The sequence below is a fragment of the Oncorhynchus gorbuscha genome, linkage group LG22 (genome assembly GCF_021184085.1).
Source record: "Oncorhynchus gorbuscha isolate QuinsamMale2020 ecotype Even-year linkage group LG22, OgorEven_v1.0, whole genome shotgun sequence".
NCBI classification, from domain to species: Eukaryota; Metazoa; Chordata; class Actinopteri; order Salmoniformes; family Salmonidae; genus Oncorhynchus; species Oncorhynchus gorbuscha.
Window position 1 is genome coordinate 10,101,679 of NC_060194.1, and position 24,609 is coordinate 10,126,287.

At 40.5% G+C, this 24,609-nt stretch overlaps 1 protein-coding gene across 30 annotated transcripts in view; it reads left to right on the forward strand.

Moving 5' to 3' along the window:
• dlg1b (discs large MAGUK scaffold protein 1b) overlaps window positions 1-24,609 on the forward strand; it is a 250,592-nt gene that overhangs the window by 150,696 nt on the left and 75,287 nt on the right. For 14 of the 30 annotated variants that reach the window (XM_046321076.1, XM_046321075.1, XM_046321079.1 and 11 more), the window contains 3 exons: window positions 5,268-5,404; window positions 6,238-6,397; window positions 20,911-21,037. In XM_046321076.1, coding sequence (XP_046177032.1) covers window positions 5,268-5,404; window positions 6,238-6,397; window positions 20,911-21,037 — 424 coding nt within the window. Of the gene's footprint in view, window positions 1-5,267; window positions 5,405-6,237; window positions 6,398-13,491; window positions 14,185-14,288; window positions 14,383-14,486; window positions 15,722-15,847; window positions 15,920-20,910; window positions 21,038-24,609 lie in introns of those variants that run through there. The other 16 variants (XM_046321078.1, XM_046321082.1, XM_046321085.1 and 13 more) reach the window with 3 other exon arrangements.

Below are 24,609 nucleotides of genomic sequence, written 5' to 3' on the forward strand. Positions count from 1 at the left end.
TTGTACATTGCAACACAGATGGTCAAAAATAAATCATAAGAAATAAAGCTTTGAAGTGTCTGTCCTATATCTGAGAGAACTCTGGGGGGGGGGGGGGGAACAGTTTAGACCCATGTTTGGTACTGTTATTCGTGACACCTTTGTTTTTTACCCCCTATGCACGTTGTTCCATTTCTACAGCCCGGTACTAGGTTACTTTCAGACGACTCCCCTGAAGCGTGTGTGCTTTGTAGAGCAAAACAACCACCAATTTCATATTTGTGAGAGCCTACCCTTTTTATTGGTGACATATTAGTTTGTAGCTCCAACGGTTCAGTCTGGACAGTTGGTTTTGGGAGAAACTCTCTTCGAAATGATGACATCCGAGACAGTTCTGCTGTAAAGCTTGTGGATGTTGTAGAGCAGAACAACCAACACTGGTGCTCGTGAGAGTCACCTTTTGTTGGTGGGGACTTATTTGTTTGTAGCTCAAATGGTTCAGGTTTTACAGTCAATTTCGTGACATTTTCTTGTCCGGATCCTCTCGTGTAGAAAAAGACTGCTTTCACAAGAACTATGTCGTTGTAAAGAGGGGATTGAGCTGCAGCTGCTACAAGAAACATGTCTAGAATAAACACATGGGGAGCTATTCAATATTCAAAATGGTATCACCGTGTGACGCTAGGGAGTGTCAATCAACTTTAGAGGTTTAAACGAAATTGGGATCCTTAACAAAAAAAAAGATTCACCTTTCAGCTGGACAATAACCTAAAACACAAGGCCAAATATACTCCGTCGATGCTTACCAAGATGACTTTGAATGTTCCTGAGTGGCCTAGTTAGTTTTCACTTAAATCGGCTTAAAATCTATGGCAAGACTGTCTAGCAGTGATGAACAACCAACTTGACAGAGCTTGAAGAATTTTAAAGGATAATGTGCAAATATTGTACAATCCTGTTGTGCAAAGTTAGACTTAAGCAGGAAGACTCACAGCTTTAATCACTGTTAAAGTATTGAATACTTATGTATCCTTTTTTAGTTCTGGCTGTAACACAACATCATGTGTAATAAGTCAGTATGAATGCTTTCTGAAGGGACTGTAGGCCTAGTGCACCTTTCTTTCTGCCTGCCTGGTGGTCTACCTGCCTATACTGTGCGCCTCCGCTCTCTCTCCGTTCCTCGCTAGCTCGCTATGAAAGATGTGACGGGTTTGTTCTCAGAAGTACGGCAACTAATCAGTCTCCTCCTTTTCAAAAATCCAGAATCTTAGTCTTTTCTTAGTGGAATTGAATCTTGACTCTCAGAAATGGGAGTCGACATCGGGAGTCGATGTGCAAGGAGTCAAGGATAACTGTTATCATAGATAACAGTTGGAAAAATGGCAGAGAAAAGCAAGCACAACAACAAAGTCCTGTATGGCAATACTTTGAGAAGGAAGTGCTAACTTAGCTAGGTGCAATTGAGGAACAGTAATAGTACAACGGGTGCAATGCTTAACCATCTGAATGGGACGCACCGTGAGACCCAAACTGTTTCTGGCAGCAGCATTGTAAAGTCACGTGGAATTTTATGAATTTGTCTTATAGTTTGAGCTGGAAACCCATAACGGCAGTTTAAACATTAAGAAATGTTTTCATTTGTCACATCCGTAGTACTCCACACATTTCAAGGCCCAAAGTAGGGCCCAAAAGTAGACTGTTCAGCATTAGCTGATTACCTGATTACTCTAACCAGCTACCTTGCTAGCCACGTGGAAACGTTAGCTAGCGCTAGCTACCTGATAAGCACGATCATTATTACTAAGGCCTAGAAAAAACCATGCTAAAATAAGGTCATTCTACTGCCAATGTTGATCTATGGAGATTGCATGGTTGTTTGCTAAATTTTATACGTCAGCCACGGGTGTGGCTGAAATAGCCGAATCTACTAATTTGAAGGGGTGTCCACATACTCTTGTGTATATATACAGTGCCTTCGGAAATTAATCAGACCTCTTGACTTTTTCCAAATATTGTTAGGGTAACAGCCACAATACCACACAAAACCAAACTAATACTGTTTTTTAAGTTTTTTTTAATGTGTACATTTTATAAAATAAAAAAACTGATCACAAGTAATTCAGACCCTTTACTCAGTACTTTATTGAAGTTTGGCACACCTGTATTTGGGGAGTTTCTCCCATTCCATGTTCCTGCAGGGCTATTTTTAGGTCTCTCCAGAGATGTTAGATTGAGTTCAAATCTGGGCTTTAGTAGGGCCACTCAAGGACATTCAGAGACCTGTCCCGAAGCCATTGCCTTGACTGTGTGCTTAGGGTCGTTGTCCTGTTGTAATGTCAAGAGCGCTCTGGATCAGGTTATCATCAAGGATCACTCTGTACTTTGCTCCTTTCATCTTTGCCTCGATCCTGACAAGTCTCCCAGTTCCTGCCGCTGAAAAACATCCCCACAGCATGATGCTGCCAACACCATGCTTGGTGCCATGTTTCCTCCAGACTTGACGCTTGGCATCCAGGCCAAAGAGTTCAATCTTTGTTTCATCAGACCAGAGAATCTTGTTTCTCATGGTCTGAGTATCTTTATGTGCCTTTCGGCAAACTCCAAGGGGGCTGTCATGTGCTTTTTACTGAGCAGTGGCTTCCGTCTGGCCACTCTACCATAAAAGCCTGATTGTTGTTGCTGCAGAGATGGTTGGCCTTCTGGAAGGTTCTACTATCTCCAGAGGAACTCTGGAACTCTGTCCTAGTGACCAAGAACCTGATGGTCACCTCTCTAACCAAGGGCCTTCTCCCTGATTGCTCAGTTTGGCCCGGCGGCCAGCTCTAGAAAGAGTCTTGGTGGTTCCAAACTTCTTTCCTTTAAGAATGATGGAGGCAACTGTTTCTGGGGACCGTCAATGATGCAGAAATGTTTTAGTCGTGCCTCGACACAATCCTTTCTCGGAGCTCTACGGACAATTCCTTTGACCTCATGGCTTGGTTTTTGCTCTGACATTCACTGTCAACTGTAGGACCTTATATAGACAGGTGTGTGACATTACAAATCATGTCCAACCAATTGAATTTACCACAGGTGGACTCCAAGTTGTAGAATCATCTCAAAGATGATCAATGGACACAGGATGCACCTGAGCTCAATTTCCAGTCTCATAGCAAAGGGTCTGAATACTTATGTAAATAAGGTATCTGTTTTTTATTTGCAAAAATGTCTAAACCTGTTTTCGCTTTGTAATTCTGGGGTATTGTGTATAGATTGAGGAACATTTTATTTAATCCATTTTAGATTAAGGCTGTAAGGTAACATTGTGGAAATAGGGAAGGGATCTGAATAATTTCTGAATGCACTGTATATGACAAATTCAGTCACTAATCTCAGTTAACTCGAACAAAAATCTCTCATTGTTGGAAATTCAGATGTCTCCACTCTCGCAAACAGAAAAGCCCCCCTTCCGAAATTATTACCTGTGTTTATCATTCGTGTGTATAAAGCAGAGAATGACACTCAACATGGAAGTGCGTGAGGAGGATATTTGACACTGCTATTTAGAATCATAGCATTGTCCCATTCCATCCCTTCGTTCGTTCTAGGCTACTCAATGCATTGTTATTGGCGCTGATTAATATAATTACATTTCTAAAGGAGTCAAATAATTTGTTGGCAGCGTAGCCTAGTGGTTAGAGCGTTGGACTAGTAACCGGAAGGTTGCGAGTTCAAACCCCCGAGCTGACAAGGTACAAATCTGTCGTTCTGCCCCTGAACAGGCAGTTAACCCACTGTTCCCAGGCCGTCATTGAAAATAAGAATATGTTCTTAACTGACTTGCCTGGTTAAATAAAGGTAAAATAAAATAAAATAAAAAATTGTGATGTCATCAGATTGACCTTGGATGTAGTATAACATTAGCTAACTAGCTATGATTGAGGTTAAAGTATACAGTATACCACAAAACATGCATGCTCCAGTTTTCACGCAAACGTTTCAAGACTAGGTGAAAAATCGATATGGAAAAAACACATTTCCAATTCACACGTGTATAATACAAACTTGTACATGTGTGAAATACATCAAATTTAAGCTCCCACCAAATAATAAGATCCCACCCACGTCAAGTTTAGTTTTTAGAAATGTAAACTTTTAATACAATTATTATTATAATTATTATTATATTAAGTTTGCATTTATAAAAACTAAACTTGACGCGGGAATATGCTTAGCTTCCTGCAAACTTTAGGTAAACATATACTGCAAAGACAACAAAAAATTGTTTTTGCATTGCACAATAGCTATTTCTAACTATCTATTATCAATTTCATTTCCGTGATCATTGCAAAATAAATGCATTTACCTTTTCTAACTGTGATGGTTTCATACTTGTGATGTAGCCTACTTTACAGTAGTAAATAGATACACTATTTCATGTATTTTGCTCTAACAGTGCAGCATATTTTGTTTCTGGAAAAAGTAAACGCAAAAAATGAGAATTCAAATGATCTGTTTACAGGTCCACAACATTTTGCAATATTTTTTTATTTATTCGGAAAATGTCAGACACAGCAAATGTCGAAGTTAAAGTTATCAAATTTGGCAACACTTCCAGAGACTTTTGATCAAGTTCGCCATTACTATTTCCTTTACAAACTGCCATGGCCTAATTCCAATACTTTTTGTCAGCATAAAAGATGAATGATGGGTGTTTTTCAAGCAAAGTTTTAATACCTATTCATGTGCGCATAGTTTCAGGACAGTTCTGATTTATAACTGTAAACATGTTACTTTGATAACACTGTAGCTTATGATTGTCAGCACAACATCCTTTTTTACTGTAGTTTAGTGTCTGGTGAATGTCTGTTTAAATGTCACACCATGTTTTATTCTTTATCAAGTTAAATATATATTTAATGGCGACTGTTGCGCCTCGCCTTCTTATTCATTACTTTAGTTTAACACCAGCTGTCATGTGCATTTCATGCTTTTATTGAGGTTAACCTGGTCAAAGGAATGTAGCATGAGTACTGGCAGTGAGGATTTGTTTTGTTTCTTTCCTCTTTTTAGCAAAGTAGCCTTAGTTAAAATCCCTCATTGCCATATGATTATACAGGCAAGAGAACAATGCCTCGGATTCCTAGGAAACATATCAGAAAAACACTTTTTCCCTGTGATTATATTGTATGCAGGTGATGGGAATTTCATTATTGTTATGCTAACACAGTGAGTGACTTTTTTTTCAGCATACATATTTATTTTCAAAGATTGGTTAACGTTATGAAAATTCTCCTTGTCTCGTCCAGGTCTTGGTTTCAGTATAGCAGGGGGAGTGGGGAACCAGCACATCCCAGGGGACAACAGCATCTACGTCACCAAAATCATCGAAGGAGGAGCTGCGCACAAAGACGGGAGGCTACAGATAGGAGACAAACTTTTGGCTGTAAGATCACTATTTCCATTTCCATCGTCCTTCATTCCACTCATTTAGTTACATGGTCATTATTACAGATACATCAACGAGTAACTAATTAAGTACCTCAGAGCCTTTGCATTAAGGCTTCACCATTTCCATGAGACAGGATTGGTGTTGAGGGTTTTTTGACACATTTGTGTTTTTTATGTTACTGGTATTGTGGTGTGTTTCCATATTTGAGTGTGCACCTCCCTGTAAAATAACGTTCATATGATATGTTTTGAGGGTGCACCTTTAAAGTGGAAATCTGCACATGCCTCGGTTTTTTTTTAAACTTCTGAATTCATTCAATGTTCCCCTTTATTTTTGAAGAATATAACTTAGAAATGCCTCATGAGCTTTAGTTCAACTGCCATCAGAACCTGAAGTATAAGCTTAAGCCCTGCTCCATTCGGACCCTACAGACAATTTTGTGAGAAGAGTTTTTTGAGATGTCTCATGGTATGACAAACACCGCTCTAGCTCTCACCTTTTATCGCAGATGTGGAAGTGCGACATCAACGGATGTGTTTGGATTGAGACGTATCTAATGCAACAATGGTTAAAACTATAAGGTTAATATCATTAATGCTCAGTTCTTTCATCCATTGCGTTGTTTATGAATTTGAGTGGTTACATTTCTCCAGCTCTATCCCTCAGCTTTTTACCAAAACGGGTGGGGAGTTCGCTTCGTTTCAACTGCTGATTGTCGCATTAACTGTGTTTTACAAATGTGTACATTCACGTTTGATCTAACATCAATAAGTGTAAACTTGTCCGAGTGGTCCATACAACGTGTGTGTATATCTGTCTCTGTGCAGGTGAACAGTGCTTGCCTTGAGGAGGTGAGCCACGAACACGCTGTGACTGCCTTGAAAAACACCCCCGACGTGGTCTACTTGAAAGTAGCAAAACCCAACAGTGTCTTCATGAATGACAGTTTCGCCCCGCCTGACATCACCAACTGTGAGTTTCCACTTTGTGAGTTTCCACTGTCTTTCCCCTTTGTGAATTTCTACTTTGACTTTCCACTGCGAGTTTACACTTAGTGAGTACATCCCCTTTGTGAGTTTCCACATTTGATAAATTATTATGAGGGTCGTCCACCTCACTCCTCAGGTGAAACCTCTGCCTCAATATATACATTATCCTGCTGCCTACAGAATGTTATTCAGAATGTAATATTTAATTGAATCTCTGACTTAATGTCAACAAAAAATGGAAATAGCCAATAGCCTGTGTCAGAGAAAAGTTTGAACAAAAATCCCTGTAGTGACATTAACAGCTATTCCCCTAATCACATATTGTGGGGAGATAAGGAGTCCCCAAACGATCAAAAAACAATTTGCGACAATGATGAAATGTGGAAAAGAGAATAGCAGCACCCTGTCGTTTTCCCAGTACAGGGTCAGTAGGAGAAAGTGTGTCAGATGGCTGACACCCAATGGGAAGCGGTGGCTACAGCACCAGGCACCATATTGATTGGAACTGCTGGCTCGCGGCAGAGCCAGCGGGGGCACTAACAACCCACTAGAATAGAGGGCTCAAACTCATATCGATTGGACACATCTGAACAAACCACCCCCTCACAGGACAACTCACACCCCCCCCCCCCCCCCCCACATGCCCCTGCAGCCATCAGGCCAGGGCCTAGCAAAGTGATTTTCTGAGTATTGACTATGACAATTCCATGTCAATTCTATCAACCCGGGAGTTTCATTGATATTCCAATTTAGAAATTGATGGAAAAAGAAATAAGAAAAATAACTGGCTCTTTAGTTCTGGAACTGAATTTCATAATTTAATTAATTTCCTGAAATCAGTTTAATTGGAATTGATTTGAGCCCCGTCTTTTTTAACACATACATCCTTCAGTATTCTTTGAATGGCTTGTTTCAAAGTCAAAATCGAGGTGACACCCTACAATCCCTTCAGTGCAAATAAGTGTTGGAGGACTACTTTGGTTTGATTGTGATCCAAGGACAGAATGTGAATCCAATGTCAGATTACCGCTGGATTCAGTGTTGTGACACAAGGGCAGTTTGAACTACTTGAGACAGAAGATTTAACATTGGTGGTTGGATCAGAGTCCGTCTAAAGGTAGACCAAAACCATGTGGCAATGTAGTGAAGAAAGTGACCTTGCACTTGCACCTTTCACTTAGCTAGTATTGCTTCAGTAGACATCTAGCTGTGTATTTACATTTACATTTAAGTCATTTAGCAGACGCTCTTATCCAGAGCGACTATAATGTAAGCCGTCTCAAAGTGGTCAAAAGCACAGCATGGTTAATCATCTTCTGTAGCAAAAGCACTGTTGCCTCAAAAGATTAGCTAAGGACGCCTATGATAAGACCGTCAGCACCATCACCAAGTTGATTTGGAATCAGTGACTGCATCCATCTTGGTGCTCCGCTCTCTAAAAAGCCTTCTAACTAGAGCCTAACTGACCCATCCAATACTATCATAGATTCCCACTGACAAGAATTCTGTAATGTTGCATGCGTCCCAAAAATCACCCTGTTCCCTATATAGTGCAGTACTATTGACTAAGTCCCATGGGGCCCTGGTCATTAGAAGTGCACTATATACGGAATATGGTGCCATTTGGGATGCTATTGCTGTCATGAAGCACAGGCTTAGAGGCGTGAAGGGCAAACAGCTTAATGAAATCATGGACGCTAGCATCACGTGGTCACCGCTGCTTTCTCCATCCCCACCCCCCACACTAATCCAGACGGCAATACACTAATGCAGAGGACAGGAGGGGAGAGATATGTATAATGATGTCCTGCCAGGACGCGTGGTGTAAGATCTGAGCCGGAGTTAATGAATGAGAAATAATTATGTTTAGTGTCGCACAGTAGCTCAATCATGGGACGCTTTAGGAAAAAGGAGAAATAATTGTGCGGTTGGGCCCTATGGTGCGCTACCGCATTCCCTCATCCTCTTGTTCCTTGTTATCATAAGCACCGATTCTGCTGATTGGATCAGAGAAGAGGAGGGTGGGTGGGGGACACACAAATTAAATGGTCATCGAAGCGAGGGTTTATTTCCTGTTGCCTTTGAGAAAGAACGACAGTATATGCCTTGCAGTGTTCAATCGCTGTCTGTGTATTGAGGCCTACTGAATATTTGATATGAAGGGAAAGAACAAAACGTTGATTGTCTACTGTTAGTGGGTCTTTGTTTTACCCAGTATTTCAATGAAAAATATGACTTCATGTAAAGTAATTTTGTCACTAGATAGATTTTTATTAATGCATAATTCTCAATTCGGGCCTTTGCGCTTTAAACCCTCAAGGGATTTGGCAGAATTAGCACAGCACTTATCTACAATATTTTTTGGTGTTGATAATGAAACCTATCACAAAGTCAGTATTACACTTGTTCATGTTTTCATTCTGTTTCTATGTACACTACATGACCGAAAGTATGTGGACACCTGCTCGTTGAAGCCCCCTCTTCTATTGGGTAACACTTTGTGACACCCAGCTTCATAACATGTTATGACACGGTCATAACCATGTCAGAGTATGTCATAACAGCTTGCATAACTTGTCATAAACTGTTTTAATATGGTCATAACACTGTCATGACCCATATATTTAGACCTGTTGTGACATATATTGTGTTGTTTTATGGCTGTTTATGACACATTTGTCAAAACCTACAAGGGAAAACATTCCATTACAACATAGCCTACGTGTCAACAGAATGTTTGTTTGATGTTTTATTTCACAAATGATCATTTCCCATTTTAGCCAATTCAATTGCGGTCATTCTGTCGCTGATTTTTCAGTCATTCTGTTGCGGATTTTGTAAAAGTGTGTTTTCTACAAGTAACAACAAAAAAAACTGACTAAATTATTCATTTCAACAACATGGATTTAAGAAACAAACTTTCAAACGAAAAGGAAACTTCTTGACATGGAGCAAAGTCATTTGAATAAATGTGGGTTTTGACACTTCTGTAGGTTTCATAACCAGTAATAAAATAACACAATATACAGTGCATTCTGAAAGTATTCAGACCCCTTCTCTTTTTCCACATTTTGTTACGTTTCAGCCTTGTTCTAAAATGTATAAAAATATTTTATTCCTTATCAATCTACACACAAATGTTTGCTAATTTATTAAAAATAAAATAAACATTCCTTATTTACATAAGTATTCATACCCTTGCTATGAAACTCAAAATTGAGCTCAGGTGCCTCCTGTTTCCATTGATCATTCTTGATATGTTTCTTCAACTTGATTGGAGTCCACCTGGGGTTAAATTCAATTGATTGGACATGATTTGTAAAAGCAGACACCTGTTGAGAGTGCATGTCAGCACAAAAACCAAGCCTTGAGGTCGAAGGAATTGACCGTAGAGCTCTGAAACAGGATTGTGTTGGGGCACAGGGCTGGGGAAGAGTACTAAAACATTTCTGCAGCATTGAAGAACACAGTGGCCTCCACCATTCTTAAATGGAAGAAGTTTGGAACCACCAACACTCTTCCTAGAGCTGGCTGCCCGGCCAAATGGAGAAATCGGGGGAGAAGGGCCTTGGTCAGGGAGGTGACCAAGAACCTGATGGTCACTCTGACAGAGCTCCAGAGTTGCTCTGTGGAGATGGGAGAAACATCCAGAAGGACAACAATCTCTGCAGCAGTCCACCAATGAGGCCTTTATGGTAGAGTGGCCAGACGGAAGCCACTCCTCAGTGAAAGTCAATTGGCAGCCCGCTTGGAGTTTGCCGAAAGGCACCTAAAGGTTTCTGACCATGAGAAACCAGATTATTTGGTCTGATGCAACCAAGATTGAACTCTTTGGCTTGAATGCCAGGCATCATGTCTGGGGGAAACCTGGCACCATCCCTACGGTGAACAATGGTGGTGGCAGCAGCATGCTGTGGGACTGTTTTTCAGCGGCAGGTACTGGGAGACCGGATCAAGGGAAAGATGAACTGAGTAAAGTACAGAGGGCCCAGACTTCAACCCCATCGACCGTCTCTGGAGAGACCTGAAAATAGCTTTGCACATGTTCGAGAAGGCATTTCTGCCAAACACATTTTGATAAAAATAAAATGTTAATGTTCAAACTGCTCTCCTGTGAATTTAGTGACCCGCGACATATGCCTAGTTTCCTGAAACAGGTCTCAAGTGGTTTCATAGGTAGACAGAAGAGCAACAATGTTAGCATCTCAGTTCAGTTAATAAGAGGCTTTAGCTGTGCAAGAGGTTAAGAGCATGGTCTGGCCTCCTGACTTTGATGACATGACAAACTTGCTAGCAGGCGGTCATGAGAGAGATGACATACAGTGCCTTCAGAAAGTATTCACACCCCTTGACCTTTTCCACATTTGTGTTACAACCTGAATTTAAAATTGATTACATTTAGATTTTGTCACTGATCTACACACATTACCCCATAATACCCGGAAGTGGAATAAATTATTAGAAATTAATACAAAATAAAGCTGAAATGTCTTGAGTCAATAAGTAAGCCCCTTTGTTTTGTTTTGACAAGTCACAAGGAGTTGCATGGACTAACCCTGTATGCAATAATGGTGTTTAACATTATTTTTGAATGATTACCCCATCTCTGTACCCCACACATACAATTATCTGTAATGTCCCTCAGTAGAGCAGTGAATTTTATGCACACATTCAATGACAAAAACCAGGGAGGTTTTCCAATGCCTCGCAAAGAAGGGCACCAGTTGATAAATGGGTCAAAAAAAGCAGACATTTGAATATCCCTTTAATCATTGGTGAAGTTACTTTGGATGGTGTATCAATACACCCATTCACTACAGATACAGGCGCCCTTCCTAACTTAGTTGCTGGAGAGGAAGGAAACCACTCAGGGATTTCACCATAAGGCCAATGGTACCTTTAGACCAGTTCGATTTTAATGGCTGTGATAGGAGAAAACTGAGCATCGATCAACAACATTGTAGTTACTCCACAATACTAACTTAATTGACAGAATGAAAAGGAAGCCTGTACAGAATCCAAATATTCCAAAACATGCATCCTGTTTACAAAAAGGCACTAACTTTTTGTCCTGAATAAAAAGTGTTATGTTTGGAGCAAATCCAATTCAACACATTACTGAGTACCACTTTCCATATTTTTAAGCATAGTGGTGGCTGCATCATGTTATGGGTGTGCTTGTAATCGTTAAGGACGGTGGAGTTTTTCAGGATAAAAGAGAAACGAAATGGAGCTAAGCACAGGAAAACCTGGTTATCTGCATTCCACCAGACACTGGGAGATGAATTCACCTTTCAGCAGAACAATAACCTAAAGCACAAGGCCAAATCTACACTGGAGTTGCTTACCAAAAACACAGTGAATGTTCCTGAGTGGGCGAGTTACAGTTTTGACTTTAAATCTACTTGAAAATATATGACAAGACCTGAAAATGGTTTTCTACCAATGATCAACAACCAATTTGACAGAGCTTGATGATTTTTGAAAAGAATAATAGACAAATGTTGCACAATCCGGGTGTTAAAAATATATATTAGTGTTAAATTTCTGATGTAATAAAAAAAAGTTTTACAAATATTTTGCATGCCCCTAAACAGCTGTTTGTCATAGTAGGTGAAGACAGAGATGAGCTGTAAAGTGTCTTCACATTAAATAAAATCAAATGTATTGGTCACGTACACTTATTTAGCAATGTTATTGCAAGTAGCGCAATTGAGCAGTGCAGTAGTATCTTCACAATTCAACACAAATACACACCAATCTAAAAGTAAAAGAATGGATTTTTAGAAATATATAAATATTAGGACGAGCAATGTCAGTGGCATTGAATAAAATACAGTAGAATACAGTATATACATATGAAATGTGTAAAGCAGTGTGTAAACATTAGTAAAGTGACCAGTGATTCCATGTCTATGTACATAGGGCTGTGGACTCTAAGGTGCAAGGTTGAGTAACCAGGTGGTAGCCGGATAGTGATGGATATTTAACAGTCTGATGGCCTTGAGAAAGAAGCTGTTTTTCAGTCTCTCGGTCCCAGCTTTGATACACCTGTACTGGCCTCGCCTTCTGAATGATAACGGGGTGAACAGGCCGTGGCTCGGGTGGTTGATGTCCTTGATGTTTTTTGGCATTCCTGGCCACACAGTCATGGGTGATCAGGGAGTACAGTAGGGTTCTGAGCACGCACCCTTGTGGGGCCCTTGTGCTGAGGATCAGCGTAGTGGAAGTGTTGTAACCTACCTTCAGGACCCAGTCACCTTCCAGGACCCAGTTGCAAAGGGCAGGGTCAGTCTGGGAGCAAGACATCGGTGTCCACGACATGGCTTGTTTTCCCTTTGTAAACCGTGATTGTCTGTAGACCCTGCCACATACGTTGAATTGCCATTGATTTGCTAAATTTTACAATAGACTCCACTATGCAAGTATCCATTTCAATAGAAAGTCACTGCAACAGCTGTTTTAGAGAACTCTGATCTGTGTGCCAGAGTTCAGAATAACTGATGAATTTACGAATGCTCAACACCGTTTGAATATGATCGGTGTCAGCAAAAAAGCATAATTCAATTGTTGCCAGGAGCACAGTTAGTCACCAACGCTCTGGATAACATGAAAACAGCCTAACCAGCTCTTCTAGGGCAAGTAAAATGGTCAGTTTTGGTGGGGGCTAAAGTTTAAGATAATTCTTATGGCATTGCACACGGTTAGTGTGAACCAGAGTGACTTGACACAACAATGGGCCAAGCAACGGAAACGACACAGGACGTCTTATTTAATGAAAGGGGTTGCAGTCTGCCGTGAAGCATTCATCTAAGTATACGGGTAAGAGTCAAGCTACAGTTTCAGTTATTATTATAGGTTTTTAATTTTGTCAGCTTACTGTTAGCTAGCTAGCTGACATTAGATGGCTGGCTTGCTAACCACCCAGCTAACATTATGTTTATGATGTGTGTAGTAATGTTATCTCAAAATGCCATTTCGCATTGCTAGTTATAGCCTAATGTTAGTTAGCTAACTAGCTAACGTTGAACCTATTTGGTTAACTTTAGCTAGCTATGATAATCGGTTTGTATTCTATTCTAGTACTCTATGGATTAGGATTATGATTCATTGTTTAGATAGCTACATGTCTAAACAAAAGACCCCCAGTTAAAGCTTACTGTTAGCTAACTATCTGACATTAGATGGCTGGCTCGCTAGCTAACATTACGTTTATGATCTGTGTGTAGTAATGTTTTTTCAGAATGCCATTTCGCATTGCTAGTTATATCCTAATTTTAGCTAGCAAACTAGCTAACATTGAACCTATTTGGTTATCTATGACAATCGGCTTCTATGGCTTGTACTCTATGGATTAAGATTATGGTTCATTTTTTAGCTAGCATGTCTAAACAAGACTCCATTTCGTCAGATGATTACATGACCCATCAAGTTAGCCAGGTGTGTCTGATGGTGGTTACGGCTATCTATGTATAATAATGGAATAATCTGAAATTTGTCTTTCAGCATCAGTAGAACACGCTTGACTCTCCTCCACCAGTCACACAAGGAGAGTGGTCTAAGGCTTCCCATCAAAAAGAGAGCTAGCCCAAGCAAGCACAGGTTACACCTGAATCAGGACTTGCAGCGAGTGGTGAACTTCATCAACAACTATGCAGAGGATAATGCAATAGTATTACCAGGATGCCACCCAGGACATGAACACTTTGGTGGAAAGCTGCTGCCATCCCATTGTGACAAAAGCAGCAGTTTTGCGTCTCCACAAGGAATCGATGACAACACTTGGTAGGTAAAGCATAAACACGTTTTGATTATTTAATTGACCAATGTGATTGGCACTACTTTTATTGATCTCATATTAGATCTCATATTATTTCTGTATTTTCCAGAGGTACGTGTAGACGGGCTATGTGTTATCATTTTAACTTCCAGTTTCCAAGATGATGTTTCGTTATGCAGTGCTGCTGCTCTGCACATTTGTAAGTAAGTGAAACTTACCTGATAATGATGCATTAAAATATGCATCAATGTTTTACATTACATTTTCTTTTCATTGACTTACCTTGATGTTCTTTTGTTGTTTGCAGGTGCACTATCCTTCTGATCCTATGCAGCAAAGTCACATCTATGTGTGGCTTGTTTGAGGTCTGCTGTGAAGGAATACCACAACAAGTCAACCACTTGATTGATGAAGGCATGTCATCAAGCAAAGGCAGCGGCGCAGTTATCATGCACCAGTTCTTCACCAACAAAGGATTTGGGGAAACGTGTGGACCTGAATTGTGATAACTGCATATAACGGCCTCATCTATCACTGATATTGTATCATATTACATTTACATTTACATTTAGGTCATTTAGCAGACGCTCTTATCCAGAGCGACTTACAAATTGGTATAATGGCCTCTTCTATCACTATCTATCACTGTATATTATTTTCTTTATATTGACACTATATGTTTCTGATTTTGCTACTATGCAAGTAACCATTTGTCTGTGCCGTGTACACGTTCTGTAGAGACCCATCCACGTAGCAATATGTGGATGAGATTTATTGCATTTCTTTCACATGACCCCTCAATTTAGACAGGTGTGTCTGGGTAAGCGTCATCTTATATTTTTATCTGGACACTTTCTGTTTACCTGGAATTGTTCCTTATTGTAGGCTTCTACTTTTACCACTTTTAGTCTTAATCTTACTACACTACTCAGTGTTTAGCACATGACCTCACATGTGAATCACTAAACAGATGGGTGACGCTGGCTTAAGAGGGTGAAGAAATGGTGCATGAATGTGTTTAGACAAAGGAGAGCTCTCCAGTAGGTACCAAAACATTCAAATGCCATTTTCTCAAAAGTGACTATTGAAGTTTATCAACTTTAAAAGCAAAACTACTTTCCCATTGTTCCTCAAATGCAGTGTATGATGCAGTGCTATCCAACATTATTCATTCCCCCTTGGCTTTTTTCCTATTGTGTTGCATTACAACTGTAATTTTTACTTGGATTTCATATACTGGACGTACACAAAATAGTCCAATTTGGTGAAGTGAAATGAGAAAAAAAAACGTAATTAAAAAATACAATTAAAAAAGGGAAAAGTGGTCAGACTATAAATGTGCTGCAGATGACAGTCCCCCCAGTTCTCTCTTTGCTGAAGCCCTGAGTGCATGTTTCAGTGCCCAACAGGTCGTAGATCTGATTTTTTCAGATGTCCTGTAGGAATAGGAGAACAATCATTTTGAGGAGGAGGTATCTGTGAACAGTGATCATGAGGACAGGAAGCCAGCCATCATCCTGGACTACAACCACAACAAAGGAGGTGTGGACAACCTGAACAAAGTGATTGGAACTTACAGCTGCATGAAAAAGCATGACTGCCAGCTGGCCCCTTGTCATCTTCCATAACATCATTGATGTGTCCTCTTACAATGTCTTCGTGATATAGAACAAGATCAACCCTACCTGGATGCCTGACCAGCGAATCAAGAGGAGGATGTTCCTGGAGCAGCTGGGAAAGGTACTTGTAACAACACACATTCAAAGAAGGGAGCGCCTCCCCTTCACAGCAACCTCTGCAGCTCTTGTGAAAGCTGTTCAGGGGGCTGAATCTTTTCCTGATCCACCTGAGGCTGCAGCTGGGTCAGGCAAGAGGAGGAGATGCCAATTATGTCCCCCAAAGAAGGACTGTAAACAAATACTATGTGCTTGTACATGTGAGACACATACTGTCCTAATCTGCTAATTAGAGTTGATTGATTTATGGTCGTCAAGTTTTGTTTTGTATCTTATGTTATTTTATTCTTATTGTTGTTGTTTACACACCTTATTGATATGGGGAATGGTTAAACAAATAGGAGAAGACTAGTATTTTGTAGTTGAATTCCTTATTGTACTGTATATAAGAATATATCACTATCTTGCCAAAAAAAAGTTGAAGACTGTTATTGTTTCCCTTCATTAAAATGCATTCAAAACTACTTCTGCATAGTTCTGCTACTTTCTTAGTCTATACAAGTGTTGCCTCTTGCTAAAAAATATATTTTACATCTATGCAGTACCTTTAATAATAATATGTATCACAAATCCGACTGTGATTGGGAGTCCCATAGGGCGGCGCACAATTGGCCCAGCGTTTCTCTCCCTCTAAAAACAGAAATAAATGTTTTGGCCTTTATTCAGATTACAATCGCTCAGTTTTTTGGAAATGCAAAATATATCCAAAATATCATTATATATTATCAAGTTGATGACACCTACATAAAGCTGAGTGACGCACTCATTCATGGCTTTGGATCAAAATAAATAAGTACCAACATTCTTTCTGATAGTCTTTAATAAAGAAATGTTTTGGTTATCCTGACCTGAATGGGGCCTCCCCAGTGGTGCAAATCAAATCAAATCAAATTTATTTATATAGCCCTTCGTACATCAGCTGATATCTCAAAGTGCTGTACAGAAACTGTCTAAATGCAAAATTCCAGAAAATGATGTCATGGCTTAGAAGTCTGATAGGCTAATTGACATCATTTGAGTCAATTGGAGGTGTACCAGTGGATGTATCTCAAGGCCTACTTTGAAACTCATTACCTCTTTGCTTGACATCATGGGAAAATCTAAAGAAATCAGCCAAGACCTCATAAAAAAATTGTAGACCTCCACAAGTCTGGTTCATCCTTGGGAGCAATTTCCAAACGCCTGAGAATGTAGCACATTCATCTGTACAAACAATAGTACGCAAGTATAAACACCATGGGACCACAGCCGTCATCCCGCTCAGGAAGGAGACTCGTTCTGTCTCCTAGAGATGAATGTACATTGGTGCGATAAGTGCAAATCAATCCCAGAACAACAGCAAAGGACCTTGTGAAGATTTTGGAGGAAACAGGTACAAAAGTATCTATATCCACAGTAAAACGAGTCCTATATCAACAAAAACTGACACATGCCACTCATCAAGGAAGAAGCCACTGCTCCAAAACCAAAGATCTTACTTTTTGGAGAAATGTCCTTTGGTCTGATGAAACAAAAATAGAACTGTTTGGCCATAATGACCATTGTTCTGTTTGGAGGAAAAAGGGGGAGGCTTGCAAGCTGAAGAATACCATCCCAACCATGAAGCTCGGGGGTGGCAGCATCATGTTGTGGGGGTGCTTTGCTGCAGTAAGTACTGGTGCACTTCACAAAATGGCATCGTGAGGTAGGAAAATGATGTTGATATTGAAGCAACGTCTCCAGACGTCAGTCAGGAAGTTAAAGCTTGATCGCAAATGGGTCTTCCAAATGTACAATGACCCCAAGCATACTTCCAAAGTTGTGGCAAATGGCTGAAGGACAACAAAGTCAAGGTATTGGAGTGGCCATCACAAAGCCCTGACATCAATCCCATAGAAATTGTGTGGGCAGAACTGAAAAGACGTGTGCGAGCAAGGAGGCCTACAAACCTGACTCGGTTACACCAGCTCTGTCAGGAGGAATGGGCCAAAATTCACCCAAATGCTACCAAATACTAATTGAGAGTATGTAAACTTCTGACACATTGGGAATGTGATGAAATAAATAAAAGCTGAAATAAATAATTATCTCGTGTTATTCTGACATTTCACATTCTTAAAATAAAGTGATGATCCTAACTGACCTAGAACAGGGAATTTTTACTAGGATTACGTTTAAAGGGACAAGGTGCATGTACACTTCCTACTTCAGCTGTACTATGTTCTTACAAAAAAAAAATCTAAATTCTCTATTGCAGCCACTATTGAAGGCTATCTAATGCTTCTCAAAAATGTCCTCTGGTGGTCAAACTAGCACTAACTAGCATTAACGGTACCAGTGGTTTGCACTTAAATAACGTGCCATATAATTCTGCCTTACCACGGAAGCTGTCCTGCAGTACTCTGCAGGACGAACCACTGTACTACAGGCAATGTGTTGATAGAACTTCGGTAATGTTTCCTCAAATTTGCTTTGTTGAAATCCTCAGCTACAGAATGTCCAGTGTAGTTCCTTAAGGGCCGTTGTGGTATCAGCTTGAGTTGGAATATACACGGCTGTGACTTTAACCGAAGATAATTATCTTGGGAGGTAACACGGTTGGCATTCTAGGTCGTATGAACAAAACTACTTGAGTTCCTGTACGTTATCACAATCACACCATGAGTAGTTAATCATGAAACATGCACCTCTGCCTTCTTACTGGAGAATTCTTTATTCCTGTCTGCGCAATGTATTGAGAACCCAGCTGGCTGTATGGACAGGGACAGTATATCCGGAGAGAGCCATGATTCCGTGAAACAGAGTATGTTACAGTGCCTTATGTCTCTGGAAGGAGATCCTCGCTCTGAGCTCGTCTACTTTATTGTCCAGGGACTGAACCTTGGCGAGTAATATACTCTGAAGCAGTGGATGGTATTCGCCTCTTCAGTCGGACTAGAAGTCCACTCTGAATACCTATTCTCCGCCGGTGGGGTCTTGGCACAGCCTCTGCGATAAGTTAAATTGCCCGGGGGGGCGGGTACGAACAAAGGATCCAATTCGGGAAAGTCTTATTTCTGGTCGTAATGCTGGTGAGTTACCGCCGCTCTGATATCCAGCAGTTTTCTCCGGCTGTATGTAATAACACAAGAAAAAACATTCTGGGCTAATAATTCAAGAAATAACACACAAAAAAATGAAATATTGCAAAGTTGCTTAGGAGCTAGAAGCAGAGCTGCCAAGTCTGTCTGCGCCATTTTGGAGCACAGCTCATTCCAGTTCAGAGAATTAAAGCTCTGTGCATATTGTCAGTATAAAGTGCAGTTTGCCAGTACTACAGAGACATTGACTATGGTAGTACCAGTTTCAAGCATAGCTGCTTTTTAGGCATTAGGATGCTTGGAGATGAAACTATGAAAAATCAAGTGTCCTAGCAATGAGAATTGGAGAGCAAAAAGCTCATATTTATTTTTTAAATTGTAGTGGTAAAAAACCTTTGATTATTCATAATTGTTTGTTTATTTTATAAAGTGTGTGGTATTTTTTTATACATTTTTTTATCCGTTTTTGATATGGAACCTTGTATTGTACTGTGAAACTGCTTGAGGTGTTAATTCCATTCGTCAACCACCTTTTTAGCTTGTGCTTTAATCCACGATGCCTTTGTTTTATGGTCTTTGATAACATTTGATCTATTTTGTTGAAATTATCGTTTTTTAATTTATTGTTTTAAGTGTGTTCAATTTAATATTGGAACATTAATTGATTGTATGAATATAGATTCCATTAACTTTATAATTATTATTTATTTTTTAATGTATGAACTGGGTTATATGCCTGTTGAGCTGATCTGGGGTGTGATATGAAGAAAATAGACAAGGTGTTAGAGGCATGTGTACAGATCCTTGACCTTCCGGAGCCGACTGGTCAAGCTTTGTTTTTAATTCTGACTTCTCTGTACTGAGCTTCTACTTCTGATCATTAAAGATATTCTGACTTGCAAGTACACACTTGGAAACAGGCCATTTTACCAGTGGTGGAAAAAGTACTCATTAGTCATACTTGAGTAAAAGGAAAGATACCTTTAATAGAAAATGACTCAAGTAAAAGTGAGTCACCCAGTAAATACTGCTTGAGTAAAAGTCTAAAAGTATTTGGTTTTAAATATACTTAAGTATCAAAAGTAAATGGAATTGCTAAAAATGTACTTCTGAACCGAAAGTAAACGTATAAATTATTTCAAATTCCTTATATTAAACCAGACTGCCCAATTTTTATTTTTATTGATGATAGCCAGGGCCACACCAACACTCAGACATAATTTGCAAACAAAGCATTTGTGTTTAGTGAGTCTGCCAGATCAGAGGCAGTAGGGATGAGCGGGGACGTTCTCTTGAGAAGTGTGTGAATTGGACAATTTTCTTGTCAAAATGTAACAAATACTTTTATGTGTCAGGGATAATAAATGGAGTAAAATGTAGATTATTTTCTTTGGGAATGTAGTGAATTACAAGTTGCCAAAAATAAAAATAGTGAAGTACAGATACCCCAAAACCTACTTTAAAGTATTTTTACTTACTTACTTTACACCACTGCATTTTACACAGTGTTACAGTCGGTTGTTTTCAGGCACTTGCACACACTGTCCCCTTCCCAGATGTCGGATCTGGGTTGCATTACCGAATGACCCCCTCAAGGTCTTGCCTCACACAATCACATCAGTAACAGTAGCCTCAATGCACAGAGAGACAGAGGTGAGTGAGAGATGCCGAGACAGGAGCCTCATTCACCCACTGCATTCGGCACAGAGTGGGATTGTATGTGGTGATATACTGTTTCACAGACATAATATCTTAGAAAACGCTATCAGCATCCGGGGCCTTGTCCGGAGGTGGACAAATACCCTGTCGGTCGGCTTTTCTCTTCCGGCAGTGCACTAGGTAATTACCTCACTGTATTTGGTTGGTGTTGGTGGAGTTTAGGTTAAGTTTCTTGTTAGCTACTCTGTCTGAGCTGGTTTTCTTTTGTCTCTATCAGCCTACTCTCAACACATGGAGAACCATATCAGCCCTCCCAGCTACCTGGGCCAGCCCCTTCCCCCTGAGGCCCCGCCAGGACACTACTCGCCAACCCCCAAGAGCATGCTGGGAGAAGAAGTCACCAGGTAAGGCTAATTCGGTGCCTCCCCATTCTGAGTGTGTGTGCATTCAAGTTTTTTGCTGTCGCTCAGTAGTGTATGATGAAGGGATAGAGAGGGGTGGAATGTTAGGATGATTGAAGGATGGATGATCAATGGGGTATGGAAGGTGGATTGAGGGAGGCAATAAGGAGGAAGGTTGGAGGAAGTGTGCGGCTAAACTCTAACCATAAACTTAACTAAACCCCTACCCCTAGTCATGACCAATTAGGTAATTCAACATGGGTTTTCTAGTCTGTCATACCTCTTTAGTTTTCCTTATGGGGGAATGGGTGACAGGGAGTCCCTGAGCGTTTGCTACCCTTTTTTCCCCTCCTGGTACCATTCCCTCGGATAGACCAAAGCTCAGTCCGAAGCCAGTCTGACAGGACAAGGATTTATTGAAAATGTCTACAAGGCCAGCCGGCCAAAAACTGCAGTCGCGTGCCACATTCCCCCGGCGAGTTCTGTCTCCTCCCTATCTCCCCACACTCTCTCTAGCTTTCTCCCTCCATCGCTTTCACTAGCTCACCATTCCTCTCTCGCTAGCTCTCTCTCGCTAACCAAGTTTCCATCCAGTTTTTATGCGAGTAGTCATATAAAAAAATAGTCACGACAGCTGTGATAGAAACAAAGGTTCGGTACAATTTTATAAATGCAGACGATTTGTTCGTTCAACGTGGTGGGATCTTTTTGTCTGTAAATTAATAATGCTTGAAATAGCGGTGGAAATGCCTTGACGCGCAAAATATTGATATAATATCCATCATATTGAAGTAAACTTGGAGTAACATGATGATATGGTGTATGCAGTGGTTGCTCAACTAAAAGTTTTGCAATTATGCTGTGGGACTTAGAGGTAATTTGTGGTTTAGTACTTTACCCTGCGTCACTACTTAATTGCTCCAGACCAGCACAAGGAGGAGTTATAGCACTGATTATGCTTTTGGGTCCCAAGGCTGCTACTGTCTCTATAACTGACAATGAATGGGTGACACAAACCAAATAGAAACTGATAATTGTGCACTTAGTCTACAATTAGGGTGTGGAAATGTTAGTATTATTATGCCCTTACTATAGTACTCTAGCCAGCTCCCGACCGGTCATGTTGAAACAGCACCCGAGTGGCGCAGCGGTCTAAGACACTGCATCGGAGTGCAAATTGCTTTGCTACAGATACTGGTTCGATACCCGTGCCGGCCGTGACCGGGAGACACATGAGGCAACGGTAGGATTTTGGTTTCTCTACATCTAAAAACAGAAATAAATAAAAACTGGCTTTATTTACAAATTAGTAAGACTGTCTCACCCCATGTTCAAGAATGGCATTTTTCTCCCTCACTTTAGGTTATTTGAATACTAAATAATCTCCAAAATATTGTTATTTTTTAAACAAAGCAATTATTATTCTTATTAATTAATTTAGAGTTATATAAAAGCCCCATATATATATTCTCACAGATCAGATATGCCCTAACAAAAGTGCCCCTTAGATATTCATTTAGAATCCTCCAATCCTCTAAATCTAATTGGCTGAGAGTCACGTCATTGAAGTGTCTCAGGCTCGTGACGCACGCTCCCAACAGAGTTACCTCTCGTTCCAGTGCTTTTCATCAGACATAGGAATTCTCCGGTTGGAACATAATTGATGTTTCATGTAAGAAACATCCTAACGATTGATTCCATATATCGTTTGACTTGTTTCTACGACCTGTAACAGAACTTTTCGAGTTTGTCTGGACGAAGTGCTCGCACCTCATGAAGATGAATTAGTGGGCTGAACACACGGCTATTTGGACATAAATGATTGAGTTTATGGAACAAATGAGTCATTTATTGTCGAACTGGGATTCCTGGGAGTGCCTTCTGATGAAGATCATCAAAGGTAAGTGAATATTTATGGTGTTATTTCTAACTTCTGTTGACTCCAAAATAGCGGATATTTCTCTGGCTGGATTGGGCTCTGAGCGCCGTTCTCAGATTATGCTTTTTCCGTAAAGTTTTTTTGAAATATGACACAGCGGTTGCATTACGGAGAAGTCTATCTTTAATTCTGTGAATAACTGTTGTATCTTTTATCAATGTTTATTATGAGTATTTCTGCAAAACACCGGATGTTTTGGAATCAAAACATTACTGCACGTAAGGCGCCAATGTAAACTGAGATTTTTGGTTTTAAATATGCACATTATCGAACAAAGTATACATGTATTGTGTAATATGAGTGTCATCTGATGAAGATCATCAAAGGTTAGAGATTAATTTGATCTATTTCTGTTTTTTGTGACTCCTATCTTTGGCTGGAAAAATTGCTGTGTTTTTGACTAGGCTATGACAGGTTTTCCTACTTACAAAGCATGTGGAGGTCTGTAATTTTTTTTATCTTAGGTACACTTCAACTGTGAGAGACGGAATCTAAAACAAATTCCGTAAAATCACATTGTATGATTTTTAAGTAATTAATTTGCATTTTATTGCACGACATAAGTATTTGATACATCAGAAAAGCAGAACTTAATATTTGGTACAGAGATCAATGTTTCCTGTAGTTCTTGACCAGGTTTGCACACACTGCAGCAGGGATTTTCGCCCACTCCTCCATACAGACCTTATACAAATCCTTCAGGTTTCGGGGCTGTCGCTGGGCAATACGGACTTTCAGCTCCCTCCAAAGATTTTCTATTGGGTTCAGGTCTGGAGACTAGCTAAGCCACTCCAGGACCTTGAGATGCTTCTTACAGAGCCACTTCTTAGTTGCCCTGGCTGTGTGTTTTGGGTCGCTGTCATGCTGGAAGACCCAGCCACGACCCATCTCCAATGCTCTTACTGAGGGAAGGAGGTTGTTGGCCAAGATCTCGCGATACATGGCCCCATCCATCCTCCCCTCAATACGGTACAGTCGTCCTGGCCACTTTGCAGAAAAGCATCCCCAAAGAATGATGTTTCCACCGCCATGCTTCACGGTTGGGATGGTGTTCTTGGGGTTGTACTCATCCTTCTTCTTCCTCCAAACACGGCGAGTGGAGTTTAAACCTAAAAGCTCTATTTTTGTCTCATCAGACCACATGACCTTCTCTCATTCCTCCTCTGAATCATCCAGATGGTCATTGGCAAACTTCAGACAGGCCTGGACATGCGCTGGCTTGAGCAGGGGGGGACCTTGCGTGCGCTGCAGGATTTTAATCCATGACGGCGTAGTGTGTTACTAATGGTTTCCTTTGAGACTGTGGTCCCAGCTCTCTTCAGGTCATTGACCAGGTCCTGCCGTGTAGTTCTGGGCTGATCCCTCACCTTCCTCATGATCATTGATGCCCCACGAGGTGAGCCCCAGACCGAGGGTGATTGACTGTCATCTTGAACTTCGTCCATTTTCTAATAATTGCGCCAACAGTCGTTGCCTTTTAACCAAGCTGCTTGCCTATTGTCCTGTAGCCCATCCCATCCTTGTGCAGGTCTACAATTGTATCCTTGTTGTCCTTACACAGCTCTCTGTTCTTGGCCATTGTGGAGAGGTTGGAGTCTGTTTGATTGAGTGTGTGGACAGGTGTCTTATATACAGG